This window comes from Melozone crissalis, unplaced genomic scaffold (genome assembly GCF_028551555.1).
Source record: "Melozone crissalis strain CALT ecotype California unplaced genomic scaffold, PUWL_Pcris_2 ptg000018l_1, whole genome shotgun sequence".
Classification (NCBI taxonomy): Eukaryota; Metazoa; Chordata; class Aves; order Passeriformes; family Passerellidae; genus Melozone; species Melozone crissalis.
Window position 1 is genome coordinate 9176988 of NW_026535796.1, and position 26003 is coordinate 9202990.

Sequence of the window (26003 nt, forward strand, 5' to 3'; positions counted from 1 at the left end):
ACATTGCAGCCATGCTAGAACATCATTTATACACATATTTATATGGTCAGATTGGATGGGACTCTGATCAACCTCATGTAGCTGAAGATGCCGCAACTCACTGCAGCAAGGTTTGAATGGCTGACCTTTAAAGATCCCTCCCAACCCAAACTCTGCTATGATTCTACTTATGGATATGTTTACATTTACATGAATGTTTTTGTTTCATCCTTTGAGACTTTGTAACAGCTAGCTTGCTTTGTAATTAACTTGAAACCTGACCAACAACAAGGGCCATTGGAATGGTTTTGAATACCAAATTGGTTTTGTGTCATGTCTTATCAAAGTTTTTGAAATCTAGCCCAGATTTCACTGGACAATTTGTCAGATCCTGGATATCTCGGCTGCTTTCCAGCCCGCTGCAGAAGGAACCTTGCTCAGTAGATCAGCTCAGCATGTGGGGCTATTCTCTGAGATGATACCTGCAGTTAGTTACTGGCCAGGCCTGTGGGAGCAAATCAATGGCAGCCAAACTCTTTGATGTATTTTTCACACCAAAGCCATCATGGCAGCATTCAGCTTAATTTGCTGGCTTAAACATTTGGAGAAAAATAAAATAGGTCTATGGTGCTTGATATGAACTGGCTTCAGCTGAATAGTAAAAAATTAGGAACTTGGGTAGTCACAACTAAATATCATTTAACTCTAGCTGTAGCAAGACCCTTGTATGTGGAACAGTTTACTTCCCAACACAGACTGTAGTTTGGGATTCCTGAATGAGTGCTTTGAGACAGAAGTTTACATTGGTGAGGGTGCAGGGTAGGGAAAGTAAGGTCTGCTCTAGAGGTCTTATTTAATATAAGATACCTAAGATCACAAAAAATTTCTCTGGAAAGAGGTCTGGGGTGAAGTAGTTTAAATGACATTGTATTTAGATTCCTGAAAAACACCCTTGAGGCTACAGTTATAGAAAGCTGGGTACCATGCAAGCAACTGATGGGCTGGATAGAGAAAGTAAACCAGGTAAGAGCAGCTGGGATCTGTTATCTTGTTACTGGCAGGTCTTTAAAGCTGCCTATGAAGCCTGTGCTACAAGCTCCTGCTGGAGACTTTTACTGGAAGCTCAAAATCTTGTTGGCAGGACCACCAGAGCTGTGAGAGGCTCATGAGCCCTTTGGAGGCTTGGCAAGTGGGGTGAAATTGCTAGCCAGATAACCTCTTTGCTGTAACTCCAGCCCAACTGTGGACATGGGAAAGCTTTCTGATCACAGTGTGTGAGTAAAGAAAGATTTTCAGGTTATTTACCTACTCCATCTTCTGTAGTGCTGTTCCAGGCAGGGATCATGGCACTAACATGGCCAATATCCATCATTCGTAGAAATGTCTACTAAGATGAGCTCAGGGCAGACCATAGGGTCTGCAGACAGGAGACAATGAGCAGAAAAGGAGATGGAATACAGAGCAGGAAGATCTAAACAAGATTTCAGAATTGTATTATCTGCCTACCTCAGCCAGACTGAAAAGAAGGATGGGAGCTGACCTCTGATACTGTACAGTGAATATATTAGCCAGGAGAAAAATTTTTGCTAGCAAACCACTCAGGAAAAATTACCTCTGCTAACAGAGACAGAAAAAAAACAAACAAAAAAAACCCCCAGTCAGAAACATCATCTCAGCAGGGAACACACTAACAAAGGAGCTACCACAGCAAACAGAAGCCTGCAGTATCAAAACACTGTGGGATCTGCTCATTTTGAAGCTTGCCCACTGCCAGCTGCAAAGTCTTCACACTGCTGCTTTTATGCTCTGCAATGTGACACGAAGCCCTTTACAGAGTAGATACTCCCTGCACCTCTTTCTGGGTCCCAGCTTTCAGCAGTATCAGTCACTGGAAAATTTCTTCTGCCTTTTGCCACAAGAGGACTCCAGTCTCCAGTGGCTCCCAGGGAGATGGTTGTGGTTTTTCTGTCTAACTTCTCCAGAGACCTGTTCCAGCAAACTAGCAATTAGGATCCTGGTTTAGCAGCAGCTCTGTTTTTCAAAATGTAAAATGAACAAACATGTTTTTTTAGAGCTCTAAACAGACAGACTACTATTTGTTAACAAGAAACTCCTGTTCCATCCAGCTATGACATTGAATATTTTTGCTAAGGAACACTGCACTGGAAAATCCTTGTGGGTAAAAGTGATCTTTTTCTTATCATTAATTGTATACAGCTGTGTTGAAGCTTATGACTAATGATAAAGACCCGTGTTTAATAACATTTTTTCACTCATTTCTTTTAAGCTTCCTGTTTCTTGTCTCACTATGTGCCATGAGCTTAAGGGCAAGTATCTTACAATGCTAACAACCATTCATATGATGTCTGATTAATGCGGTTATGGCTCTAGAGCCGTTGTAGTAATTATAATGATAGAAATATGATCCTCTCCATTTTCATTTTAATAGAGGCCAATAAATATATCTTATGGCTTTTATGGCATTTAACTATCTAGTCATGAAGGGGAGCTTGTAGAACTATTGTAACTATGTTGTGAGATATAGGAAAGCATAAAATGCAAGTCTGACAGACTCTGCAAAATGACTACGCATTTACAGTTCACATAGGTGGGGCCTGATCTCTGCTGGGGGAAGAGGAGCTCGTTCAGCAGCTGTGAAAGGTGGAGGATTGAAAAGGAAGATGCAGGGGAAAGCACTGCAATGATTTCCTAGGCAGGCTGCTGACCTGAGAGAACTCAGTGCTCTCTTTGTTGCTGCTGCTCACCTGCCTGTCTGCATTTACCACAATTTCTAGACAACATTTATACTGTGTTGCTGCACATCTCCAAAGGTTGCCATAAAAATATGTGAGATACTGCTTTTCAGTGTTCTGACTATTAAGGTCTTTGAGTTGCATTATTGGATTGTTAGGACTGAAGTAACAACAGCTGAAACAGCCTGAATAGACACTCCTAGCACTAGAATTAAAGCTTATTGTGCTTTGCTGCTTTTGTTACCCTGTTTATGATAGAGTTCACACCAGTTTACAAGCCCTTTTAGGACAGAATTTTGTTTCTGTGGTAGGAAAGTTTAGTGTTGCAAACACTGGCAAATGCCCAAAGGAAATACCACAGCTGCAGACCCCCTGAAAGGAATGCTGATTTCTTGTAAAGGAGAGCTGAAGCCAGAAGGGTCCTCAGCCCTAACTGCAAGGTACATCCATCAAAGAGCTTCTGTCAAAGGGATGTGTGGCATCTGGGGGACACTGATGAATTAGCCTTAACCTAGGGAGCTCAGGTGGCATTAGGACGCAGCAAAGCGCACCCCAAATGCACGGCTGGGTTATGAGATCTGTACTCCACATCTACCCATTGGGGTTTTGTGATACACACCTCAGGTGTATCTGCATGGACTGCAGGCAGCACATTACCAGCAGATGTGTTTTCTAAATGGCTGTTAACAGAACAGACACTAGAGGGCTGTGGAAAATGGTCTTCAAAAATATTACTGTGTGCATTGCTTACTCCCCACATTTCTGTGGGGGACTTATAAGGGGGAGAACAGATCTAGATCCCAGCTTTGACAGACAGAGAGGGAAGTGATGGATTACTCTAACGCAGAGTCAGGAGACCCATCTGGTGCAAGGTCTGAAGACACAGCAAATTCAAGTTCAGGGCTCCCTGGACCATAAGAAATGCCATGGCTGCATGATGCAAAGCATCAGTCTGAGGTAAATTTTCTCTCATTTTCTCCAGTTTATGGACAAAGTTTTGACAACTTAACTGACAATCATTCTGTTCTGTGTATCACTAATGCCTCATGCTTTGTCCTAGAGCACACAGGAAAACCTAATGTGTTGGTTTTTTATCAGGGTCTCTACCTGTTTTGACAGAAATAATTTTGGATGCTCAGGTTTTTTATCAAATTAGTGTTGTGTAGCAATGTGGCAGATGAAACCCTAGTAATCATGGAATGATTGCCTGATAAGAAAATAATTTAGTAGAAATCTTAGCCAAAACACTTTTAGAAGGGTTTTAAAAAATGTTCAAAATGGAAATCCCTGGGAAGTGAATTCTAAGTCCCACCAAGATTCTTGTAGGGTGCTAAAAACTGTAGATCTCTGTACCAAAGTAGCTGAGAGGCCATGGTGGGACAATGCCAGCCTGGATACAGACAGGTGGACCAATGTCAAGTCCATGCTTTTGTTAAAAAGCCATTTATACCAGACAAGCTGCTGGCAAACTACCTGGCTGCATTTGAGTGTTCCAGCTCTAAAAGCAGAAGGGTGAAGGGAGTGGAGGACAGAGAAAGGACCCCAGTGTGGCCTGGAACAGACAGGACAGGAGGCAGCAGGGAGAGTGAGAAGGCAGCATGAGGCAGGGTGAGCTGTTTCATGCACTGAGAAGATGGCTCAACCTGGCAGTGCCCTGAGCCAGGGTGATGAGAGGCCTTGGCATCCCCATGCAGTGCCCTGCCCCATTGCACAGTACAGGCTTGCCCTCAGGGTTAAATTTTGGTAAGGATTAAGAGAAAATCCCGGCCAACTTGAAGGCAGCTGGAATCATGACAACTCTCCACACCTTGCATATGATGGCAGAAATCACAACAAATACAGGTGAACTTAGAATCACCTGCTCTATGCAAGTGATTCAGGGGCTTATTTAATGGGTAGAGAAGGGCTGTGTGAATAGCACGGACAGCTTAGGCTGTGTTTATAGTGTTTCTTTCCAGGGAGGAGCAAAAATGGATGTAACTTCTCCTTCCAGCACCATGCTCTACTCCTAGCTAGGTACAGTGCATTCTGCTCTGTGTCCCATTGAGCTCACCAGGAGAAAATCAGCTACCTCTACTGGCATTAGGTATGTGGATATCAGTGATGCAGGGTGAAGCCTTGTAGTCCCTGCCTAGGCTGGAGTTGGCTGGAGGCAGTAAGTCAGAGAAACTGTGCCCTGGTCCAAGCTGAGATTGCATCTTGGGATGAATTCAGGATTTTTCATTAAGATCTGGGAAACTTTTTCAAGTAATGAGTTGCTTTTTTTTAGTGCTGGAAGCTGGCTTTCTGTGTAGTATGAGGAACATCAGAGCTATTGATCTTTGTCTTGCACACACTAAAGAGAAAAAGGATCTGGCTTTTCTGTGAAGGGTGGGGTAGTAAAGCATTTCAGGCACATGATTTAATGCTTCTGGTTTCAGAAGCATGAGTCTGAGCTTCAAGCTGTATTTTGCACCAAAGCCTCAGCTCTACATGGGTGATTCAGACTTTAGTGATGCAAGACAGACTCATGTTGGTCACATTATTCCCATGATTTTTGGTTTCAGAAAGTTTGGGTGCCTTTTAACTTTGCTACATCTCTTCCTATGGAGATGAAGGAGGTGTGAAGTCCTGTTTGGCTTCCTATTCTCGGTCCAGTGCTGAACCGTGGGACCCGCAGAGTGGAGGAGAGAGGCAGCATCAGTTAAATGCGTGTGGCTGGGTCGTTTTCCGCCGTGATGCTTCACCAGATACTCTGCTGCCTGTAAAGTCATGCCTCCCCCGAAGGGCAGGCAGGCTGAGACCAGGGATGCGATGATTGGACTGTCCTCCTCGTCTGGAGGAGCTTAGGGGTCCGTGCTTGCCATGGGATTGATTTTTCGCTCTGGATGCACAGGCGAAGCTGGGAGCGTGCCCAGCTGCGTGTCAGGGCTGCATATTGCATGGGCGGCTTTGAGGCACGGCGTCGGCGGAGGCGTGCGGCTGGATGCTGAGACAAAGTGCTCCTGCTGCTGCAGGGCTTCAGCGCGGTGATTCCTCCAGGTTGGCTTTTCTCCCTTATCTTGCGCGTGGCGTCAGTGAACCCCAGGGAGGGCTCGCTGCTTGCTGGCTGGGGGGTCCGCCTGATTCTTGTTTAAAGGGTTGGTTTTGTTTTATTTACTCTGCCTCGGCTTCGGGCTCTCCCTGTGCCGAGGAGAAGAAAGACACAAACTGCGGGGAGTACGGGGTGGAATAACAAACCGAAGGGAGCCGAGCTCCGGCCGGGAGAGGCCGAGGCGCTCCCCGGGGCGCCCCCGCGGGGAGCCGAGCACCGCGCCCGCTCCGCGCCGATCCCGCCCGGATTTTACACGTTTCCTTCTCCCTTTCTTTTTTTTCCTCCCCTCTCCTCCGTTTTTATTTTTTCTCCCTCTATTTTTCTTCTCCATTCCCCCCCTTCTCTTCCCTCCCTCTCTCCCTAGCGTGGTTGGATCAGTCTTTTGGTATTTCCTGCCGCCGCCTCCCCCGAGCAGCTGTCCGGCCGCGGCCCGGCGCTGCGCGCTTTCCGTGCCGCCGGGGGAGCGGCTCGGCGGGGCCCACGCGTGTCCCCGCTCCCGTCCCACGCGTGTCCCGGCGATGCGGCGGCGGCGGGGCGCGGCGTGCTGAGCGCGGCACCGCGCGGGGGCTCGGCCGCCCCGGCCAGGTAAGACGCGCCGGACATCCCCACCTCTCCCTAAAAGCCACGTCCTCCCCCGAATCCCCGAAGCCATCCTGCCCAAAATACCCTCTAAAAGCAAATACCGCCCCCCCTCCCCGCCCTAAATTATTCCAATAAATCCATCCCCCGCCTCCCATGCTAGCTGTTCTTCCTGTCCCCCGCGCTGCCAGGCTGCCTATTTTTAAATATAACGTGGTACCCCGGAGTCGGCTTGCGGGCGGCGTGATTTCAGCGAGGGTCTGAGCGCCGGGAGGGTAGCCTGCCGCCTGTGCCCGTGCTTTGTGCCCAGGTTGTGCGTCGCCGTTTCTACGTGTGCCTTTTTTGGGGTTTGGCGACGGGAGCTGTGGGGTGGATCCCCTTGCCCCCCGACTTCTCGGCATGGCAGGGCTGGGGGGCCAGCAAGCGGCCGGTGTGGTGTGTGGGATGGCGTGCTGTCAAGGAGACCTGATTTCTTTAGACATGTGGGCATATCTGGTAGGTGGAACGCATTTTTAATGTACTTCTTCCAGCATGGTGAGGAACTAGTAAGGAGACTGCACTGTTACTAATTGGCTACGTTTAATTGACAATAGTAATTACCTTTCCTATAGGTGCTTGTACAGATACCGTCGTGGAGACCATAGGCATTGCTATCTGAAAACCAGATTTTGGAAACCTGACTTTGGAAATGCTTGTAGCTTGCACTAAGTGAAGCAAGGCAGCATTCCTAGAGAAATAAACACATAAGCACATGTGACCTGACTGTTGGATCAGAAACCATATTTTTCAAGTGCTATGCAAACCTAGAGCATTGTAGTGTGAAACAATTGTTTAACATAAGTGAGGGGGAAACTTCTTTAAACTGTGTAGCAACCTCCTCACTTCATCCAGGTGCAGCAGTATCTTTGTTGTCAAAATATTCCTTCCCCCTCTTTGCACTGATGTAGGAGATAGCAACAGTATGCAGCAGTGTCTGTACAGCAGAGAACAGCCATTGCACTGGATGTGTCCCCAGCTGCCACCTTTCCTCCTTGGCAGCAAGTTTCCAAAAAGGTGTGAGTGGGGAGGGAGAGACAGAAGCCTCGAGCCAGGCTCTGTGTGTGGCAAGTTCTCTTTGCCAAAGAGGAGAATGGGTGTTCTGAGCTGGGCAGTTCCCAGTAGGATGGTAGTGACCCGGGGAGTATCCCCACCCCAGCAGGGCAAGGACGGGGACAGAGCTGGGCCAAAAGGACTTGGAGGCTGCAAGGGAGTCAGATTCAGCTCCAGGGGTTACTTTGTGGTACTGTTGATGGAGGCACAGACAGCAGCTCTCTGATTCAAGGAGAAAATACAGGCCATAGTCCTGCCCACCGCCTATTTTGGTTTGAAGAGGACAATGTAAACCTAAGGAATGATTTAATCATGGTGATGCATGAAAGTAACTGAAAGGCGGATTTACTGCTCTAATCTTTTCATGCTGCTTAATTTAATTTTCATGTGCTTTATTGCAACACTGATTCATCAGGTGAGTGGGAGGGAGGCTTGTAGAGTACAGGTGGTTCAGTTTCCATTACTGGATTAGATATTTCTCAAGGTGCTTTCTTGGCTACAGCAGGAGGAAAATGGGTCTGTGTCTGATACAGTGTTGTGGTTTGGAATCAGGATATCTCTAGGGATAGGCCATTCCTATAATCTGTGATATGCAGTGTTTGAAATCAGTGTGCCGTGCTCAGAGCAAAACTGAGACTCGACTAATTTGTACTATGTTTATAGATCATAAACATTTCAGTTAAGCTAATCTGAATTGGGTTAGACTCCCTCCATGTCCAAGGGAGCTGTTATCTGCTGGAGGTAATTCTGAGATTGTCAGTGTTGCCACTGCTGAAGGTCTTTTAGTGCTGGATCTGGGGCTGAAGAGGTAAAAATGAAACTGCCCTGAAGTGTGTCAGCAGGGCCCTGCTGCTTCTGAGCTGCAGAGCACAGACCTCCCTCTGCAACTGCAGAGATTTGTGCTATTTGATCTCCTGTTTTATTTGGGGGAAAAGCTGCATTTAGTGTTTTTTCTCCCGACCTCCCTGCCTTTGGAGCATTAACAGCACAGTGTTTTCTCAGCCAGAAATGCTGCTCCTCACGCCTCCAGTCCTCAACATGAGATGTCTCTAGCAGCACGTTGTAGGTGTTTGTGCATGCCTGCTGTGGTTACTAAGGTAAAGGAAACACAAGAAGCAGCTCAGGGAATGGGAACAATCCAAATGCCAAATACACATTGGTTTTGGCAGGAATGACAGTGACCTGCTCTGCCAGCGTGTCTTAGTGTGGGTCTGGGCTTGCTCACTCCTCATGCAGGCTGCTGACTGTCACTGCTGGTGTTTATGATGTGCTTTAGAGCATCAAGCATCTTGAGACTGAGCAAACTCCTCCCTGGTGCTCCTCAGCCCTCATTTTGGAGCTCTGTGGTTGTGGTGCATTTAATTGTACAGGGCTGTGTCTAAATCACAGGTTCTGCCTTCATCTCAGCTCCTCCCCACCACTGTGGCTCTTTCTGGTCATGCAGTGAAGGGGGAAGGAGACAACCATCCTGAAAAACACCCTTTTGATAAGTAGCTGCTGAGCCTCTGTGGAGGACTAAGGAGATGTACAACCTGCCCAGGTTTTCACATTTCTTAATTATTGGAATACTCTTTCTCTGCTCAAGGCGTGGGAGTGTTGTGCTTGCATCGGGCTCTAGGTACTGTATATGCATCTGTGGAACACAAAAAGATCAAGGGACTAAAGGGGAATATTCTGCAAAATTGGAAGCAGCTAACAGCAGGCTAGTAAGAGTTACCTGAAAATGGTTTCTGCCCATCACAGAAGGAGAGTGATATAAAAGGGGGATTAGGGTTAGAAGGTTGGAATAGTCCAGCTGCTTGTGTGGTGGTGTTTTTTAATTTCTTTCAAGCTGCATAAAAACCATGGACATATCCCTTGTTCTTTAGTCTCAGTTTTCTGTAGAGTCTTTAGTTGAAATTGTGCCATTTTTTCCTTTATGCTCCTTTCACATTAAAGGATTTATAGGTGCATAAATCAAAGTCTGAATTGAAAAGGCTCAGTTCTCCTCTTTGTTTAATAAACAGCCAGCTGCATACCTGGGCCTTCCTTTGCAGTGTGCCACTGAGGCCTGTGCTCAGTTCCAATATCAATAACTTTACTGTGCTGGCAGTTTTCTTGATAGTAGTTTTACTATGTGTTTTGTTAAACTCCATGCCAAGCTTCAACTTACTGGGAATTGACTGCAGGGCTGTATGAGTTTGAGTGTTTTGGCAACCCGGTTACCGGTCGCATGATTATAGCATCAGTGAAAAATTAACCAGCTAAAGGCAAAAGAGAAATCCTTAATAAACTGGGATGTGTGCAGCTCTCCTTGTGGGGGGGAGGGGGGAAACTCAACAAGAGGCTTGCCTGCTTCATCCTATCTAATCTGTCAGTGAATCAATCAATGTGAAATTGTACCCCCAAGGAATAATGTAATAGCGATTTTATGTGTATTCCCAAACTGGAATGCTGCTGTAGTAGAGTCCTGAAGGGCGTGCTGTCTAAATCGATCAGCAGAAACCAAGATAAACGCAGACTTGCTGCTGATCTATCAGATGTGGCAGAGAGGCATTGAGGGATGAAATGTCTCGTTCTGTGTCGAGTGCAAAGCTTAAATGTGGGCTTGGTCCTGCTGCATCCCAGCACTTCAGGCACAAAAGCAGTGTCCTGATAGCTCTCCTTCAGTTTTCTCTCAGCAAAATCATGAGATTGCTCTGAAAGGTACTTTAATTTTCATGCCAATGCATTTTGTTGCAGACAACTGTCGTAGTGTCATTGTTCCATCCCACCTTCAGTGCTGCAGAGGCAGCTTGCCTTTTCTTACCTGTGTTGTTTGATGCCAGTTGAGAGTGGAAAGCCTAAGGTAGCGCTGCATTTTTGAATTGATTTGCTCTTTTCTCAGGTTAAAATGATGGGGAATTCTCTCCTCACAGCAATAAATTGCCATGTCCCAGTGAGGAGAGGAAGGGAATTCTGCTCCGTTGCATGGTGTGGGTAGCTGTTGGTCATTGTGAATAATCTTTGCAGAATGAAAAGAACAATTTAAATTTCTTTTGTGTTATTGTTTTGATGTTTTTGCTCTTTCTCTTGTTGCTATCACTTCAGCATCAGGAGAGAATCACTTTTATGTAGAAGTAGGAGGTGACCAAGGCTTTTATACACTTTATCAAAGATTGCACAGTTCATTTGGGCAGCTGGTGCTGGCTCATCTGTAAAATCCCTGAAATGTGAATGTGAAATTGCCACTGGAATTAATGCTCTGTCAGAGTGGTTATTCTGGCAAGCTCCTGGCATGGATGCAAATAAATGAGATTTCCATTTTATAAGATGAATCTTTGTCTTTTCTTTCTGTCTTGCCTTGAAAAAGAGGGTTGTGCACTGCTGCAAGCCTGACAGTTGCTGATGCAGTGAGTTATTTTTTTTACCTTACCTTACTAAGGAAAGTAATCTGGATTTGCAGATAATTTCATTTTTTTTCATGCGTGGGTCAGACAGTTCAGGTCTAAACAGTATTTTTTTTTCTTTGTAAATTTGTAAATCCTTGCTTGGACTATGAAGGCTTTTAGTGGGCACTGAATGCACAGTACAAATTGTAGCATTAGTGGGCAAGGCAGTGATTTAAACTGCCATCCATGGAACTCTGTTGTTGTAATCTAGAGCAGGACACAGGTGTGTTAGATATGAAATACACAGTGTTTGTATTTTTCAGTTTCTTTTATAGTAGATTTTCTTTCTATTTTGACATCTGTCATTTGCCCCAGCCTCTTTGTCCTACTTTGTCTTTGTAACCCTTCTCATTCAAGAGGAGATAGAATGTATATAACCATGTGTAAGATTTTTTTGTTTTGTTTTGTTTAAATTCAGGTTCAGTGGATGCAAACAAGGCTCTATTTTTTTTTTTTTTTGGGTTGGTTGTTTTGGTTTTTTGTTGGGTTTTTTTTTGGTTTTTTTTTTGACCGATGAACCACCCAGGCTTTGTTGCCTGTAATCAAACTGCTGTTACTGCCTGAATTTCTCTTTGGGCTCCAGGTCATGGGAGGCACCTTGGCACAGCTGCAGTCATTTATTAATACCTGCACTCATTTATTCCTACACCTATGCATTGCAGTAGACTTGGGGAGCTCCACTTGTGAACAAGGCTGGAGGCTGCTTAAACCAAGCCTAGACTGTCAGGCTTCTAACCTAGTTTTTCCCAAGCTGGTGTTCAAGTTCTGGCTTGTGGAATCCCTCAGGGTAGGTGCTGAAAGCTTTCTTTTCCAAGAGGGTGAGGTGTGCTGAGGAGCTGGGAGGATCTCCTAGCCATGAGTATATCTGAGAAGTGTAGTGCAGGGTCTCTCATTTCTCAGTTCCTTGAGAAGATACAGGGTGTGTCAATATCAGCTTTCCATGTTTTGTTCATCCTCTCTCTGCCTGGGTTGTGTTGCTTGGCATCAAGGTCTCTTATTGGAAATTCACACAATATTTAGAGCAGTATTGTCTTGGATTTTGCTGGGCTTTTATGTAATAGAAATAAAACCAGTCTCATTGTGTAAGCAAGATACTGAATAACTTGTCTAAAAGAGCTAAGACAGTGGGTACAACAGTGGCAGTTTTATTCTCTTTGGACAGGTGCATGCCCATGAGGAAATAAGAGGTAGGTAGGTAGGGACCAAGTGAGAAACATTGAGCAATAGCCAACTGTGACTCAGAAGCAATTTAACCATAATAATCCCCACAACACTAAAGGTTCTTTTTCCCAGAAATGCACAATATGCTTTTCTCTGCTATAAAGCTGTTGTCAGCTGACATCATTGTGTTAACATAAGACTTGCTGTTATCCACAAGATGCACAGTTAGCAAAGAGCACTTCCAGTGCTGGCTTCTAATTATTATTAATGTTCTCCCAGTTGTTGAAAAACAATATATTAAAGCTATTTCCTACTTAATATTTTATTCCTGATGGCTGGTAAGCTTATGTTGTGTTAAAAATAAGGCTTTTAATATTGCTCCAAGTATTACCAGCATTTGATTTATTTAGGAGAACACAGAATGACCATTTACCAAATGCCTCTCTTGAGTACCTGTTGTAGAGATGCTTTGTCTTTCTTTTTTTTTTTTCTATAATTTTTTTTTTAGAGTACCAGTGTGGAAATTTATGGCTTTTATTTTTTGTTTATCATGACCCTCTCAAAGTCTGTGTTTTCCCATTGACTTCATGGCAGCCAAGTGCTTTTTATCCTGTATGTCTCTTGGAGAAATCACATTAATGATGTATCACTAGCCAGAGAGAGCTTTTGCTGAAAGCACACAAAGGCAATAGTTTACCTTGTGATTTTATAAAAGCCAGACTTTTTTCCCCTCATATTAAAAAAGGAAGCTGTTGAAGGGAAGGAAAGTGAACGGAGAATTGGTGCTCAAGTACTGTCTCTGCAATGCGAGAGGGACATTGCAACACCATTAATGAGATTCTCCCATTTTTCCTTGGAGATGTGGTATTGAATTTAGAAATAGATTTTGAACAATTTTCCACTGAACATCTCACTTTTCTGCTCACTAAATAGCTACAAACCCTTATTGTTTAATAGCCATCTTCACTTTTAACTGATAGAGTTTCACAGAGGTATGGTAATAGCTGTGAAAAGGTAGGACTTTTTCTAGACACTGTTTAATTTACTGTAATTATATTAAGTGCTAAATTGAAAGAGGCTTTTCTAGTTAAGATGAGGATAATGAATAGTTGTGTGTTATTACCATAGCCACAATGGGGGAAGGAAGAAGTGATTTAAGTTTTGCTCGAGACAGAAAGAAAGAAAACCTGCCCCAATGTGGTCCTTAATAATTAATTTTCCCCTCTCTATTGATGACTCCCAGGTTTTGCTAGAAGAGTTTTCTGCCCTTGTACCTCAGGGATGCAGCAGTTTATTAAAGGAATCAGCAGGCACTCCAAGTGAAAATGGCTGTGGAAACAGAGTGAAGAACCAGATTGCACCCTCCAGCCAAGCCTGGAGCTACACAGGCAGGGGCACACACAGCAAATGCCATTGCAGCTCTGAAGGCACTGCAGTGTAGCATGGCTCCCCCGAGGCTCTGCTCCCTCTGTGCTTTGCCCACACTGCAGAGAAAGCTGTGGTTTGCTGCTCTTTTCTGCTTGGAGCAAGTTGCAGCATCTCAAGTCCCCGGGCAGGCTGAGTGGGCGCTCCCAGCTCTCTGCCACCCACCAGCACCCGCCCCTGGTGCTCTTCCCGCACCGGAGTTGCAGCACCTTGTGCTGTCACTTCCCTCCATTGGCCTTGTCTGAGAGCCCGAGCAAATCACAAGGTGTGCAGAGTTGTGTACCCCATGTGAAAACACACCAACTCACTGTCTTGGCATATTTGATGCGAGTGAGAATGGCATCTTTTATGCCACTTTTAACATGGAACTGCTGTAAGCACACCCTGCCTCTCCATGTGGATAGAAGTGCTTTATCTGGGGCAGGATTTCATTGAGTCCTTGGAAGTTGAAGCTCTTAAAGGGAAAACCAAAGCATGTTCCCTCATTTATTCACCTCTGTGCCCTGGGGTCCAAGACACCACTTCTGTGCAGTGTTTCCTGCACTGGCTTCCCTTGCTGTCCTGCTAGGACTGCTGCCAAGTTATCTACAGGGACTTGTCCCATACAAGTGTTTATCTCCTGGGAGTTGCACTCGTGCTGTGCTCTTACCTCTCAAAGTCTATCAAGAGTGCGTGTGATTGCACTTGACACTTGAGATCTGGGCTAGATGTGAACCCCTAGGGAAAGGCAGCGTGTGAATTATTTAATCACTTGAGCATTCCAGCCCCCTGTATAAAAAGCATTAAGCAATATGGGGCTTTTTCTTGCTTTAAGAGAAGGTCTGTGTCAGCCTTGCTTGAACTCTCAGAAAGCTGAGTATTTTGAGCACTGAACTTCACGCCATTGCAGTGATGGGGGACCAATGTGAGCAATGTTTACTCCCAGGTGGACCAGAAATATTGCTGATAAACCTTCTGTTTTCTTCCCTTCTCTCCCTCCTTCTCTTCTCCAGTAATTTGGTTCTTCTGGATGAGACAGGTTGAGGCAATGCAAGTAGGATAATTTTGTGGTTAGGGCATTTGGCTTTGAAATCAGGAGATCAGTGTTAGTTCCTGCTTCCATCACAAGCCTCCTGTAGCTGTGGGGAGATTGCTTGCACCTCCTTGCCTCTGTCTGCACCGGAAAAATAACAAAGTAAATTTTGGGGTTGGGTTTTATTTATTTTCCTGTGCTGGCCTAAGGGGTTCTTTTATGAGGGCAGGGAGAGGGTCTGATCTCTTCTTGGGGTTATTTGGCATGGTCTGCTGGCCCAGTTCCAGACAGAGTATGCCTGTTTGCTCTCTGGATAAGGCTGCTAGGAAGTCTTCAGGTGCATCTTTTTTCTTTCTTTTTTTATTCGCTCCATTCTTTTGTCATGCTTTTTGCTTTCATTTAACATCAAAATTAAATGGTGAGTTAAGCAGAGCAGCTTTTAATAATGTGTAGAAAATGAGCTGAGCTGTACACATAGATGGTGCCCGTAGGAAGCCTGGAATTATCCCATAGTGTTTTTAATGGGCAGTCCTACTGCACTGTGAGCTGTTGACTCAGTGAGGCTGTCTTAGATGAGCTACAGATGAGACTCCCAGTACTGTAAATATCTGTGCCATTTAGCTTTGAGTACCAGGAAATGAAACAGCGTGGGAAATAAGAAAAAGGTTTATTTTACTGAAGTCAGTAAAACAATATTTTCTTCAGGCTGATTTGGAAGTGGACCTTAGAAAAGTTAAGCAGAGAAGAAATGCAGTGTTTTGGGGCCAGAAGTGTTTAACAAGAAGCATGAGATGCCCATTGCTGGCTGCTCTGCTGCTTGATTGCAGCACAGCAAGGTGCAGGTCAGGCAGCTGGAGAAAGGCTCTCCAGCAGTTGGCATGGTGATCTCCTGAGGTGCTTATCTGGTGAGAAAGTGGGCTCGAGTAGGAAGGCTGGAGTTTGCTTTCTGGACAATGTAGCTTTTCTTTGCATCTTGGTTGTTAAAGCCAGCTGTATCAGTCCTGTTGATCTCATTTGACTTTGCATCTGCAAGGATTTTAACCTGGGATTCTTACATCTAGTAATTTCTGGTTGAATTGCAGCATTTTCCTTAGGCAGGTAGTGCATTGCAGTTGATTAAAGACTTGGAGACAGCCTTATGGTTTTTTGCTGGGTCCTTTCCAATTTTTCATGCTGCTGTATTTCAGGTAAGGATGAAGATTGCATGTGCTATGTCAGCAGTGATCTTGCAGCTGTCAAAGACAGAAGTAAGGCTGCATTCTGGCTCCTGCTCTTTTTGTTCCTTCCCCCCTTGTTTATGCTTCCAGGAACTGAGCAAAACCTGTTCACCCACGATATTGCACTTGGCATTCAGACTCTGTTAGTTATCTATAATTCTTTATAAATCAGAGCTATTTTGGAAAGCTAAGGTTTGTGTCTGGACAGGGAGGAGGGGGTGTTTTGGTCTGGTATGTGGCAACACAAAGTTATTTATCATAGATTGTGCTCTCTGCACTTCAATAATCTGCTGACATTTTGCCAGTAATAAAAAGGTCAAGGAAAAAAGTTGCTTCCTACAAATCATGGCATTTGATTGTTCTCATTATTAAACAGAGCATGGTTTCCTTGGAACAAAATTTCAGCCATCCCCAGCTTTGTAAACAATAAATTGCCAGCTGGTACAAATGCATAAAAATGAAAAAGCAGCTTTCTTTTGATGTTGCTGGTTCCTATTCCAGTGATTTGTCCTTTCCTGAAGCACGGTGTGGGGAAGATGGAAGAAAGAAGTGTCCCTTGGATGTTAAATACAGTAGCAAAAAGAAATTATGCAAATTGATACTTGGAAAATGAGCCATTAAGTTGATTTAAAGGGCCAAAATCTCTGTGGTCTAGGGTTCACAAAATGTTACATATTCCTAATTGTTAGGAATGGCTTTCCATGTCACCTGTTAATAATGCTGTGTTAGGTCCAAGACACAATAATGCAGTTAAACAAAACATTGTATCCTCTTTTTTTCTTTTTTTTTTTTCTTTTTTTTTTCCGTACAAACTTCCCTATTGATTTTTGTCCCTGAGATGCCTGAGCTAGCAGATGCAGTGCTGGTTTTTTTGTTACCCCCAGTGGTGCTTTCTGATACAGAGATCACTCTGTGTGAGGCAAGGCTCTGGTTTAAGTACAACAGCAGTGGCTGGGCAGTGGATAAGCATCAGCAGTCAAGTTGGAGATGCTTGGCCACCATCCACGGCGGGGAGCTTGGGTGGATGTGAGGGAGCTCAGAGGGAAAAGGTTACTGTTTGTGGGGGCAGGATGATGAGTGTTAGTGCTGTCAGTTAGGGTAGTTTGTTAGTTTGCACAAGAAGCAGGAGAGTTGGTGTATTTTTGTTACAGAAAATGAACAAAAGTGTCTTTCGGAGTGTTTGCTACCCCTCCCCAAAGCATCTCTGTGGATACCTAAGAATGCACGCCTAAAAAAGCTGAATTATAACAATTACATGGCAATGGTGGACAGAGGAATTGTGTACTGCAGTTCTTACTGCCAAATTCAAAATTAATTTGAATGTAAATCCTTTCAAAAAAGGGAGTGTAGAAAGGTCTGTGTTGAGGGAATACAGCTTTTGTAGTCTTTGGCAGTTAGAATCAGGTTTTTTTAGTTTTTACAGTGTCATTACATGAAAGTCCAGTAGGCAGAAGCTACATATTTATCTACCCAGGAATTCAATATTGCTATTAATTGGTGTTGGAAACAAGCCAAATCCACTCGAAATAGATTTATTTCCAAAAAAAAATGCTGTTTTGCCATTTGAATTACTTCAGCTGAAGCACTCCTGGGCAACTTGGTGGGTTTTACTTTTTTACAGAGCATTATATATGTTGATCCTGGCCATGGCTGATGCCTTGTAAAATGCTGAACTGCGCTGGAGCTGGAGCAACCTGCTGGCTGTGAGGGGGCCAAAGGAGCATTCCCAGCTTCCAGCCATCCCAAGGAATATGGGGAATTGCCTCCATGCCTTCTCTTCTAATCTTTTGTATTTAAATGTTTTCAAAGGTTGTGCAGGATAATGTAGTGTGTTTCTGTACTTGCTTTGTATCAAACAGACACACTGCTCCTTTTCACCCAGCAGATGTGTGCAGGGTACCTAAGCAGACTTCACAGAAAGCCCCTGAAGATTTGTGTTTAGCACAAAAAGTACAAAATCTTCAGCTTTGCCTTTAAAGTAACTTTTCTAGGATGACTTACATCTGGAGGTCATCCTTTCCTCTCTATGCTCATTTCTACTGTAAGAAAGGATGCAGCAGGTTTCCCTTGTGAAAGCATCTGCTGCTGCTGTGTTTGGGTTTGTGTGCTCATCCTCCTGCTCTCTGGAGTGTGTCTCTCACAGAATACAGTCATTTCTGCTCAAAATTCTTTGTTTAACCAGCACTGGCAGGCTGGGAGATAAAGGTGGAAACTTGGAACGAGACTGAAGAAATGGTCCTAGTTTTAGGAAGTTTTGAGTGGAACAGGAGGGGAGCAAGTGGGCAGGATGCTCTGGGGCAAACACAGTGAAATGTTAGTGCCTGTGTGCATGCAACAGTCACATCTTCCTTACAAGTCTGTTGGACTGATGTGACATTTCTCATTAATCAGACACCAGTGTTATCCTGGGAATTTCTGTGGCTTGTCTCCACCCCACTTAAAACTGGACTTAATGAGCAGCTTCTGGAAAGTGAGGGGGAAAAATACGTCATGCCTGCCACTGTTTCCTTTCACAGCTCATTTACCGGGCCTTTTCTTGATATATTCAGTAGTTCTTCATAGACTTCAGAAGGGTTGTTTACAAGAGAAATTTATCAGGTTGCATTTTCTCATAAATGTAATTCAAGGAAATGTCTCCCACTGCTATTTAAAAACTAATATGAAGTCAGGCAGCTTTTTGCAGCTATCAGAGGCTATGTCAATGGCCATAGAAAACAAAGATGGAGCCAAGGAAAGAAAGGCAGGGTAATACAATGGCATTTGAAACACTGTTTTGTTTTCATTCAGATATTTTTAGCTAATGGTGATTTTTTTCCTTTATGTGAGTTGATGTGTTGTGTCAGTGGTAGAAGCTGCCAGTGTAGATGTTTTTCCCAGGAAAAAGATACCAATTGACACTGAATACATTTCAGGGGCTGCTGGATAAAATTATGTTAAGAAATGCTTCAGCAACTCTCCAAAATCTAGATTAAAAATTGCAGCCCCAGTTAAATCAGGGTTTAATTAGTCTTACAGCAGCCCAGAGCCTTTGCTTTATTTCCACAGCTATCTTCCTGCAGCTTCAGGCACCCCACTCAGGTAGACACGTTGCTTTGCTTTGTTTCCTGCAGTCCTTCCCAGGAGAAGTGATCTAAATACTTTCCAAGACACTGATTGATTGATTGTTTCCAATCTTTCCTTGGCTTGAAATGGATTTTTGTCTTTTTGATTCTATATATCCAGTTATATATCCTGATCTAAATCCCACTGAAGTTATGTTGGTAGTGGGAGGACATTGGGGAACGGGCAGAGGTGGATGATGGGAACAAGTAGAAAATCAAGCCCATGGGTTGCACTCATGGCTTGAATATATAAAGGCATTATCTTCATACACATTTGGGCTGTCATTGTTTCTCTGGGCCTTGCAGCTTTCATGGACTGGCAGTGTGATGCAATGCTGGGGACTTGCCATGTTTGTAGGTGCAAGCAGGACATGCCCTTTACTAGGTGTTCATGAGTTTTCTGGTATTCTACAGAACAGCTGCTCTAGAAGAGTAAAATGATGCAAAATGTAAAAACAGGGTAGAGGACCTTCCCTGAGTCTCCCAGGGCATGCAGACCACAAGTGCCTTGTGCTGAAAAAGTTTTCTTCCCTGAAGTCATATTTGCTAAGCCCTCCAGAATGGTATATATGCAGCACTGTCTGTTCTGGAGCAAGCAAATTGGAAGCAGTTCCACAGCATCTTTAAAAAAAAAAAAATAGCCCTAGAGGCAGGCGCAAAATAAATTCCCATTCCTTGCTGGATGGCAGCCCCCAAGACTGCTATAATTTATATGCTTTCCTTTTTCAGTGCTATCACTGGGGAAAATAACAGTGTGCCTGCTTGCTGTCCAGGGATCTGCTGTGCCAAAGCAAATAGTTGCAGCAAGTGGCAAGCAGAGAAGGCACCAAGGTATTTGATGGATGAGTGTTCCTCCCCCAAGCAGAGAGGAACATTTGTGAGAAACTAGTAATATACTGTGGTTGAAATGGCCCATTCAGGGTATAAAATTCCCAATCAAGTTGCCCAGGAGAGAGTTGGACAGCTGGTGCAGGAGCAGAAATCACTGCAGATAAATCAGGTTGGCATCTAATTGACTGTGGGCCCTGGACAGGCCCTGTTAGTTTTTTTTCCTCTGGTGGATGAAGTCAGGAAAGATTTCACTGTGTGATGACTGACGTTTGTTCCCCCCAGCTTCTTGCCTTCCTCTCACAGCTGCCTCAGTTCAAGAGAAACAAGATGCTTGTCCTGTTTTGCTGCTGTTAGATTTGGCTTTGCAGCAGTGTCCCCAGGTCCTTGTCCTGTCCAGTCAGGGCAAGGAGCTGCTCAGACAGGTCCCAGAGCTGGTGGTGTGGGGCAGCATTAAGCTGGATGGAGAGCTGCAGCGTTGCTGTGGGTGAGCATGGCTGCTGAAGAGCCCTCCAGAAGCCCTCCAGTTCCAGCTGGCTGTGAGGGTGGAGGCAGGCTCCTGTGCTATAATTACAAAGGCTGATGTTTAATTGTTGCTTCCTGCTTCAGAGGTGTGCTGTAAATTAAGAAGGTGCTTTACAATAGTGTCATTTAACTTCTTTCTATCATCTGCTTTTATTTTAGTTGATCTGGGCTGGGATTTCTCAAGGGAGGTTTCCTGTGCTCTGCAAATCCCTTGAAAGAGTGTGGGTTCTTAGCTCTCCTGGGGGTGACTTGATATTTCCTCTAAACCAGGATAATTGGGCTCTTCTGCATATCTATTTGAGCAAGACCACTGCATCCCACATATGAAATCCAGGGACTAGTTGAGTTGATGTGAGAGGAAGCTGGTCCATCTTCTCTGTGTTTCTTAAACTGAGGAACATCCTGAGATGCTCTGTGATTGCTGGATGTAAGGGAGGAGGAGAGAGTGCACAGCTGGAGGGATGTGCAGTTCGGTGGGCCATTGAACTGCAGCCCTTTAAAAAGTGCTGAAGGGAGAGCGAGCAAAATAGTGCCCTATTTTGGGGCTGCTAGCTGTTCTTCCAGCTTTCTTTTTCTAAATTTAAATCAGACAAAGACCAGATCAAGGCTGGAGAGATCAGTTGCATATTGACTAGGTGTTCAAAATTAAAGCTCTGGTGTGTGGGTATAGTCAAAATAGCTGTGACAATGCTTCCCAAAAGTACCTTGCTCATCCATTTGTTGGCGATAATATTAAAGATTCAGGAAAATTTTGTCAATCTTGGAAATCTCAAGGATGTTAGAAATTGTGAAGCTCAGTTTAAAAATAGGAACATCGCGGGGGGGTTAAGAAGCCTTCTTTACTGCTAAATTTTTAAAGTTCTAGCTCCTCTTCCACACACACATCCAAGCTTTTCTTTCTCCAAGGAAAAGGTTGGACTTTTTTCAGGTTTTACTGACAAACAAACACTTTCGAAGCAGTCCCCTGAGGTTTAACACAAAAAAGAATATTGTGAAATTGATTACAGAATGTCAAATCATGGCAGCCCTGGTTGAAACACACAACAGAGCCAATATCTCTTTAGTATCCTCTTTTGCACTTCCAATTAATGCCAGAGGAAGGTGTGTGTTCGTGTGCAGGACAAACTGGACTTAACTCCAAGATAATGCCATGGATAGGTCATAGGCCTCCCACTGGCATGTGAGCTGTGTGGATATGTGCAGATAAGAGCGTTGGATATAGGTTTGTCCATAGGAAGAGGTCAGGACTGGCATGCTTACCTGTAACATGGAGGCAAGGTAGCTGTGTGAGCCAGGTGCTCCTCCCACGTTGCTCTGTTCCCAGGGGCAGCAGAGTTTGTGTGTGCTTAAACTGCACCTGGTGCTTGGAGCAGGACACCCAAAGGTGCTTTTTATCCAGCTCTGTGCTGTGCCTTCCTTTGCTGGCTGTAATTGGCAGGCTTTATTCAGGAAAACACTCAGGCCAGTTGGTGTGGTGGTAATTAAAGTCACTGTTACATGTTATAATACTGTGTGTTGTGTACTCTTTGGAGGAGGAAGGCAAAATAGGTGAGGAAGTGGTAGCTTTGAAGAAGAGGAGTGGTTGCGCCAATTATCCTGGATGAGTTGTTCAGTGACAGTTAATCCATGTGAGTGAAAACAAGTCCTCTGTGATGGAGTGCCAAGGTCAGGAATTTGAGCTCTGTTTGAAGAGTGAAAGTTACAGTCTTGCCGATTAGAGCTCCTTGGAAGAAAACATCTCTTGAAAAATTGAAGCAGAGCTTTTCCCACTGTGTCATCCATGTAGTCTTCCCTTTTTGATGACCAGAAAAGGACGATGGCAGAGGAGTGTTAAGACCCCCTTATATGAGTTATTCCACAACTCAGGGGTCTGACACAGTGGGTTTGTGAAACTTGCCTCAGAGTATGTCCATATTCATGCCTTTGCATGCAGGCTGCCAGGGGAGATCAACCACTGCGTGCACTTGATTTTGCAGAACAACTGCTGCAAAGATACATTATCCTTTGCCATCCCTGGTGTCAACAGAGCTGAACTGATTTATACCACCTGGAGCTTCTGTTCAGTATGCTGCTACATTTTTAACAGGTGGAAGATGGTCCGATTCAGAAAGGTGACTGACATGATTTTGTCTGTGTTTTCTCATGTTGCAAACAGGATTGAGTCAGGACTCAATATGTTGGAGGTTTAGCTACATTTGCAATACAGTTCTAGCAGCTGGTAATTTGGGGTATCTGGTTCACCCATATGAATCCCTCTATTGTGCAGAACAAGGTCATTTTCCTTTCTGTCTGCCTTCTGTTTATTTAACCAGACACTATCTTGTAAACATTTTGTTCAATATATGTGACATCATTTTCGGTTCACTTCATATGTGGGTTATATGTGTTTGTCCTCTCCCCCCCTCATTGCTAGTGGATATGTTCTGTAGGCTATCCAGAGATTGACATGTCATTTTAGTCTCTGAAAAATGATGCTATTGGTTCCATGATAGACTGCAGTTTGTAGGACATGTGATCTGTGATGCTGAGCAGGAAGACACCCCTTTATCTCATTATATTGACCTTGCTGACACATAATCACACCCACCTTAGTATGTACTAGTGCCATGTATCCATAGCAGAATATAAATACAGTATTTTCTGTATAGAGCTTTTTTCTTTAATGTAATAATTTTGTGTAAATGGCGCTGTTTGCATGCAGAGATTGCTATCTGCCTGTGCAAACAAACATGTAAGGCCTTGGATTTGGAATTTCATTGACTTCATTATCCACTTATATTGGTGTGCTTGAGCAAACAAGTCCCCAGTAAATAAAATGGCATAATGTAATTTACACGTACCTCTCCTGGGAAGTGTGTGTATGGAAGGCAGTTGTTGGGCCTTAACAGTACCTGTAAGCATTAAGTCCATGGAAAGAACCCAGTTGGATGGATATTGGTCCTTGCACCATCAGTACCTCTAGTGCAATGTGAAAATAAACACTGAGGACATTAATTCCTTTGGAAATGGCTCCCAGTAACTTCTTCTTTTCTTATTGCTGATCCATCTGGGGAAAGTTGTTACCATTTGACTCTTTTCTAACTTACCCATAAGTAATTTACCATTTTCTCTTTGTCTTGGGTTGTTTTTCCTTGCATGTTTGTGGTGATACTCCCTTCTGTCACTGAGGCACTGTAAGTTTAATTAGTATGTTCCAAAGGCACTGGAAAACCTGGAGGGCTGTATTTGGCTAGGAGTAGGAATTTTTCAGAGGGAATACCCCACTGTTCACATATAATTGAAACCAGGCTTTTCCAGAACATCTCACACTGGAGAGCTGTGAGTACAGACACACCCATAAATCAGAATGAATCTAAGGGAGACAAAGTCTGTTGAAATTATATTTTGGAAGTCAGGATTGCTATTAATGTTTTGAGGTTTGGTGGCTTTCTGAGCTGTTTGTGGACAGAAAAGCTGCCATTGCTCTGAGAAGTCCCTGAGCACATTCCTGAGAGGGGATAAGCCAAGGCAGTTTTGGGAATGGAACTTGGGGCTCCCTTTCCTGCTGCCGAACAGTCACACCAAGACAAGCACCAGTGCTGTGAGCATGCACCAAAGCCAACTGGGCAGAAGGGCAATTCAAATCAGATAAAGCCAGTTCTTGAACAGATTGAGCTCTGTGCTCTTCTAAATCAGAACAAAAATGTCAAATTCCTTATAAATACCAGGCAGTGCACAGCTGCACTGACCTGGCGTCTCTGTTCTGCTCTGATGGGTGGAGAGCAGAGTTGAGCTGTTCCTCTGTGAGCCTGGAAGATGGAGAAATATTGAGGTTTTGCTTCTCAAAAGCAATTATCTGCATTTCCCCCCAGCCTGAAGCAATGGGTCACGCTCTCCTTAGCGTGGTGAAGAATGTGTCTAGTCAGCACTGGGGGAAATTCTGGAATAGTCCAGGAGTGCCAGGCATTCAGACACAATACCATCATTGGCAAATCCGCGTGAATAACTTTGGAGTGCTGCAATGTGGGCTGCAAATTGTGAGGCTGACTCCTTACACAGACCACAGATCCATCACTTTGAAATGTCAGGCCTTTGTCACCCAAAATAGTCTTTTGTCTTCTTTTTCCATGCATGATACATGGCATTTTTTCTGTTTTGCTTTGTGTCTTACAGTGTAGTTGGAAAAGAGCCTGTGCAGTTCCCACTGAGAAGCTCAGCTGGGAAGAAAGGCTCTTTCCTGACTGCTTGTTGACCAAAGAGATGCAGGCACAGTTGAGCTGTGGTCAAGGCAGGAAACCAACAGGCAGCTCTTGGGACTCCTGGCAGAGTGTTGCAATGCTCTGCCCTGCAGTGCTGTGTCTGTAGGTTGTAGGAGACAAACCAAACTTCACCTTTTCAGTGGCTGGAGCGGCAGTCATGGTCCCGCCTGTCAGATTGGCTCTTTCAATGACAGGATTGTGAGAGTGGTCTGTCTCCCTTCTGCTTACTTGCATGAATCAGGTATGTGGGGATCCTCTGTGAAAACACAGTATGTGGTATTAGCAAGAGGGAGCTGCGATCCCCCTCAATTCCTCAGCTGTGGTGATTTTCTGAGTCTTCATTAAATGAGGTGTGGTCCATATGCGAATTCAAGTTTCAGAAGGGAAAGAAAAAGCACGTTTCTATTTTTACACACATGCTTGTACCATCAGAATTACAGCACCTGCTGAAGTGTAGTACATACTTAAATCTCATCTGGTTTTGAGGCTGAGGACTGTGCTACACTGTGAGCAGAGGGAGGGGATTCAGGGTGTTCCCAGTAGCATTTTTGTTTTGAGATAAGGATTATGCTTGCAGATACATTCTCCACTTGTGGAGCAACTTCCACTTCCTGTGTTCTGTTTCATGTTGTGGAGCATTTTTGGAGTATGCAAAATATATTGCCTTCAGATGAAACCAAATTGTGTTTATGATAACCAGAAGAGATAGTCCAAAGTGAAACCTGTCCTGTGACTTGATTCCTTAATCTGGATGCATCTGCAATGTTGGTAATTACAGTTCATGAGTTTGGATCTTCATGTTTGGGAAAGGCATCAGCCTATCAGCAGCCTTGGAGAAAACAGGCCCGTGTGCTGTGTGGGAGCCTGGAGGAGACACGTTGTCTCAGGACCTTTCACAAGTGTGGTGGAAGATCAAGAGGGCTGAAGTATTGTGTATCACATTGCTCCCAAGGTTAGCCCAAGCAGAGTGGAATGTATTTTTTCATGTGGTTTCTGGTGCTGTTGAGATTTGACCAACAACAGTCTGAGCTCAGTTTCATTCTCATGGGTCTTCTATGCTCCAGAGCAAACTGGGGGCTTTTGGCCTTCTCAAAACTGAAGTTCACTATTAGTGCTTTTTCTTGTGCTACACTTAATCTTCTAGAAGATGGTACTCCTGAGCTCTTTCACTGTAATTATTACTTATCAATATCACAGAGGAAGCCCAGCATTCTGAGAATTATCTTGGCAGCTAAATACATGAAGAGTGCACTTCAATTTTTAAATTTAATGGCTAAATTTGCTTTTCCTCTTTTAGATTTGGTATCTTTCCTATATAATTTAATTTCAGGTAAGAAAAGGTGGGTTGACAAAGGTGCATTTCATTTTTTGGTTTTGTTCTTACACCATTCTTCTACTCTTCCTGGGTTAGCTTCACATGCACAAGTTGATTCTGTGGAAGGAGGTGTGCAAACCCAATCACCTCCATGCTCCATGTGGTTTTTCTTTAAGGTATGACCATAAATGCTTCTTCCACTTTCACCAGGAGGCAGGGCATGAACACTGTGTAACTTTGAGTGAGTAGCAGAGGAAAGTGGATGTGTATTTGTACCAGGATATGTCCCTATCCAGCA

At 44.2% G+C, this 26003-nt stretch overlaps 1 protein-coding gene across 6 annotated transcripts in view; it reads left to right on the plus strand.

Moving 5' to 3' along the window:
• Positions 1-26003, plus strand: part of OSBPL5 (oxysterol binding protein like 5) — a 172714-nt gene that overhangs the window by 32377 nt on the left and 114334 nt on the right. The window contains exon 1 of one of the 6 annotated variants that reach the window (XM_054275318.1): positions 5388-5753. The exons of 1 other annotated variant lie outside the window; for it this stretch is intronic. Coding sequence is in view for 2 of the 5 variants with exons in the window: in XM_054275316.1 (XP_054131291.1) it covers positions 6784-6879 (96 nt within the window). In the remaining 3 variants the exon portion in view is untranslated. Of the gene's footprint in view, positions 1-5387; positions 5754-6335; positions 6391-6673; positions 6695-6718; positions 6880-26003 lie in introns of those variants that run through there. 4 more of the 6 variants (XM_054275319.1, XM_054275321.1, XM_054275316.1 and 1 more) reach the window with 4 other exon arrangements.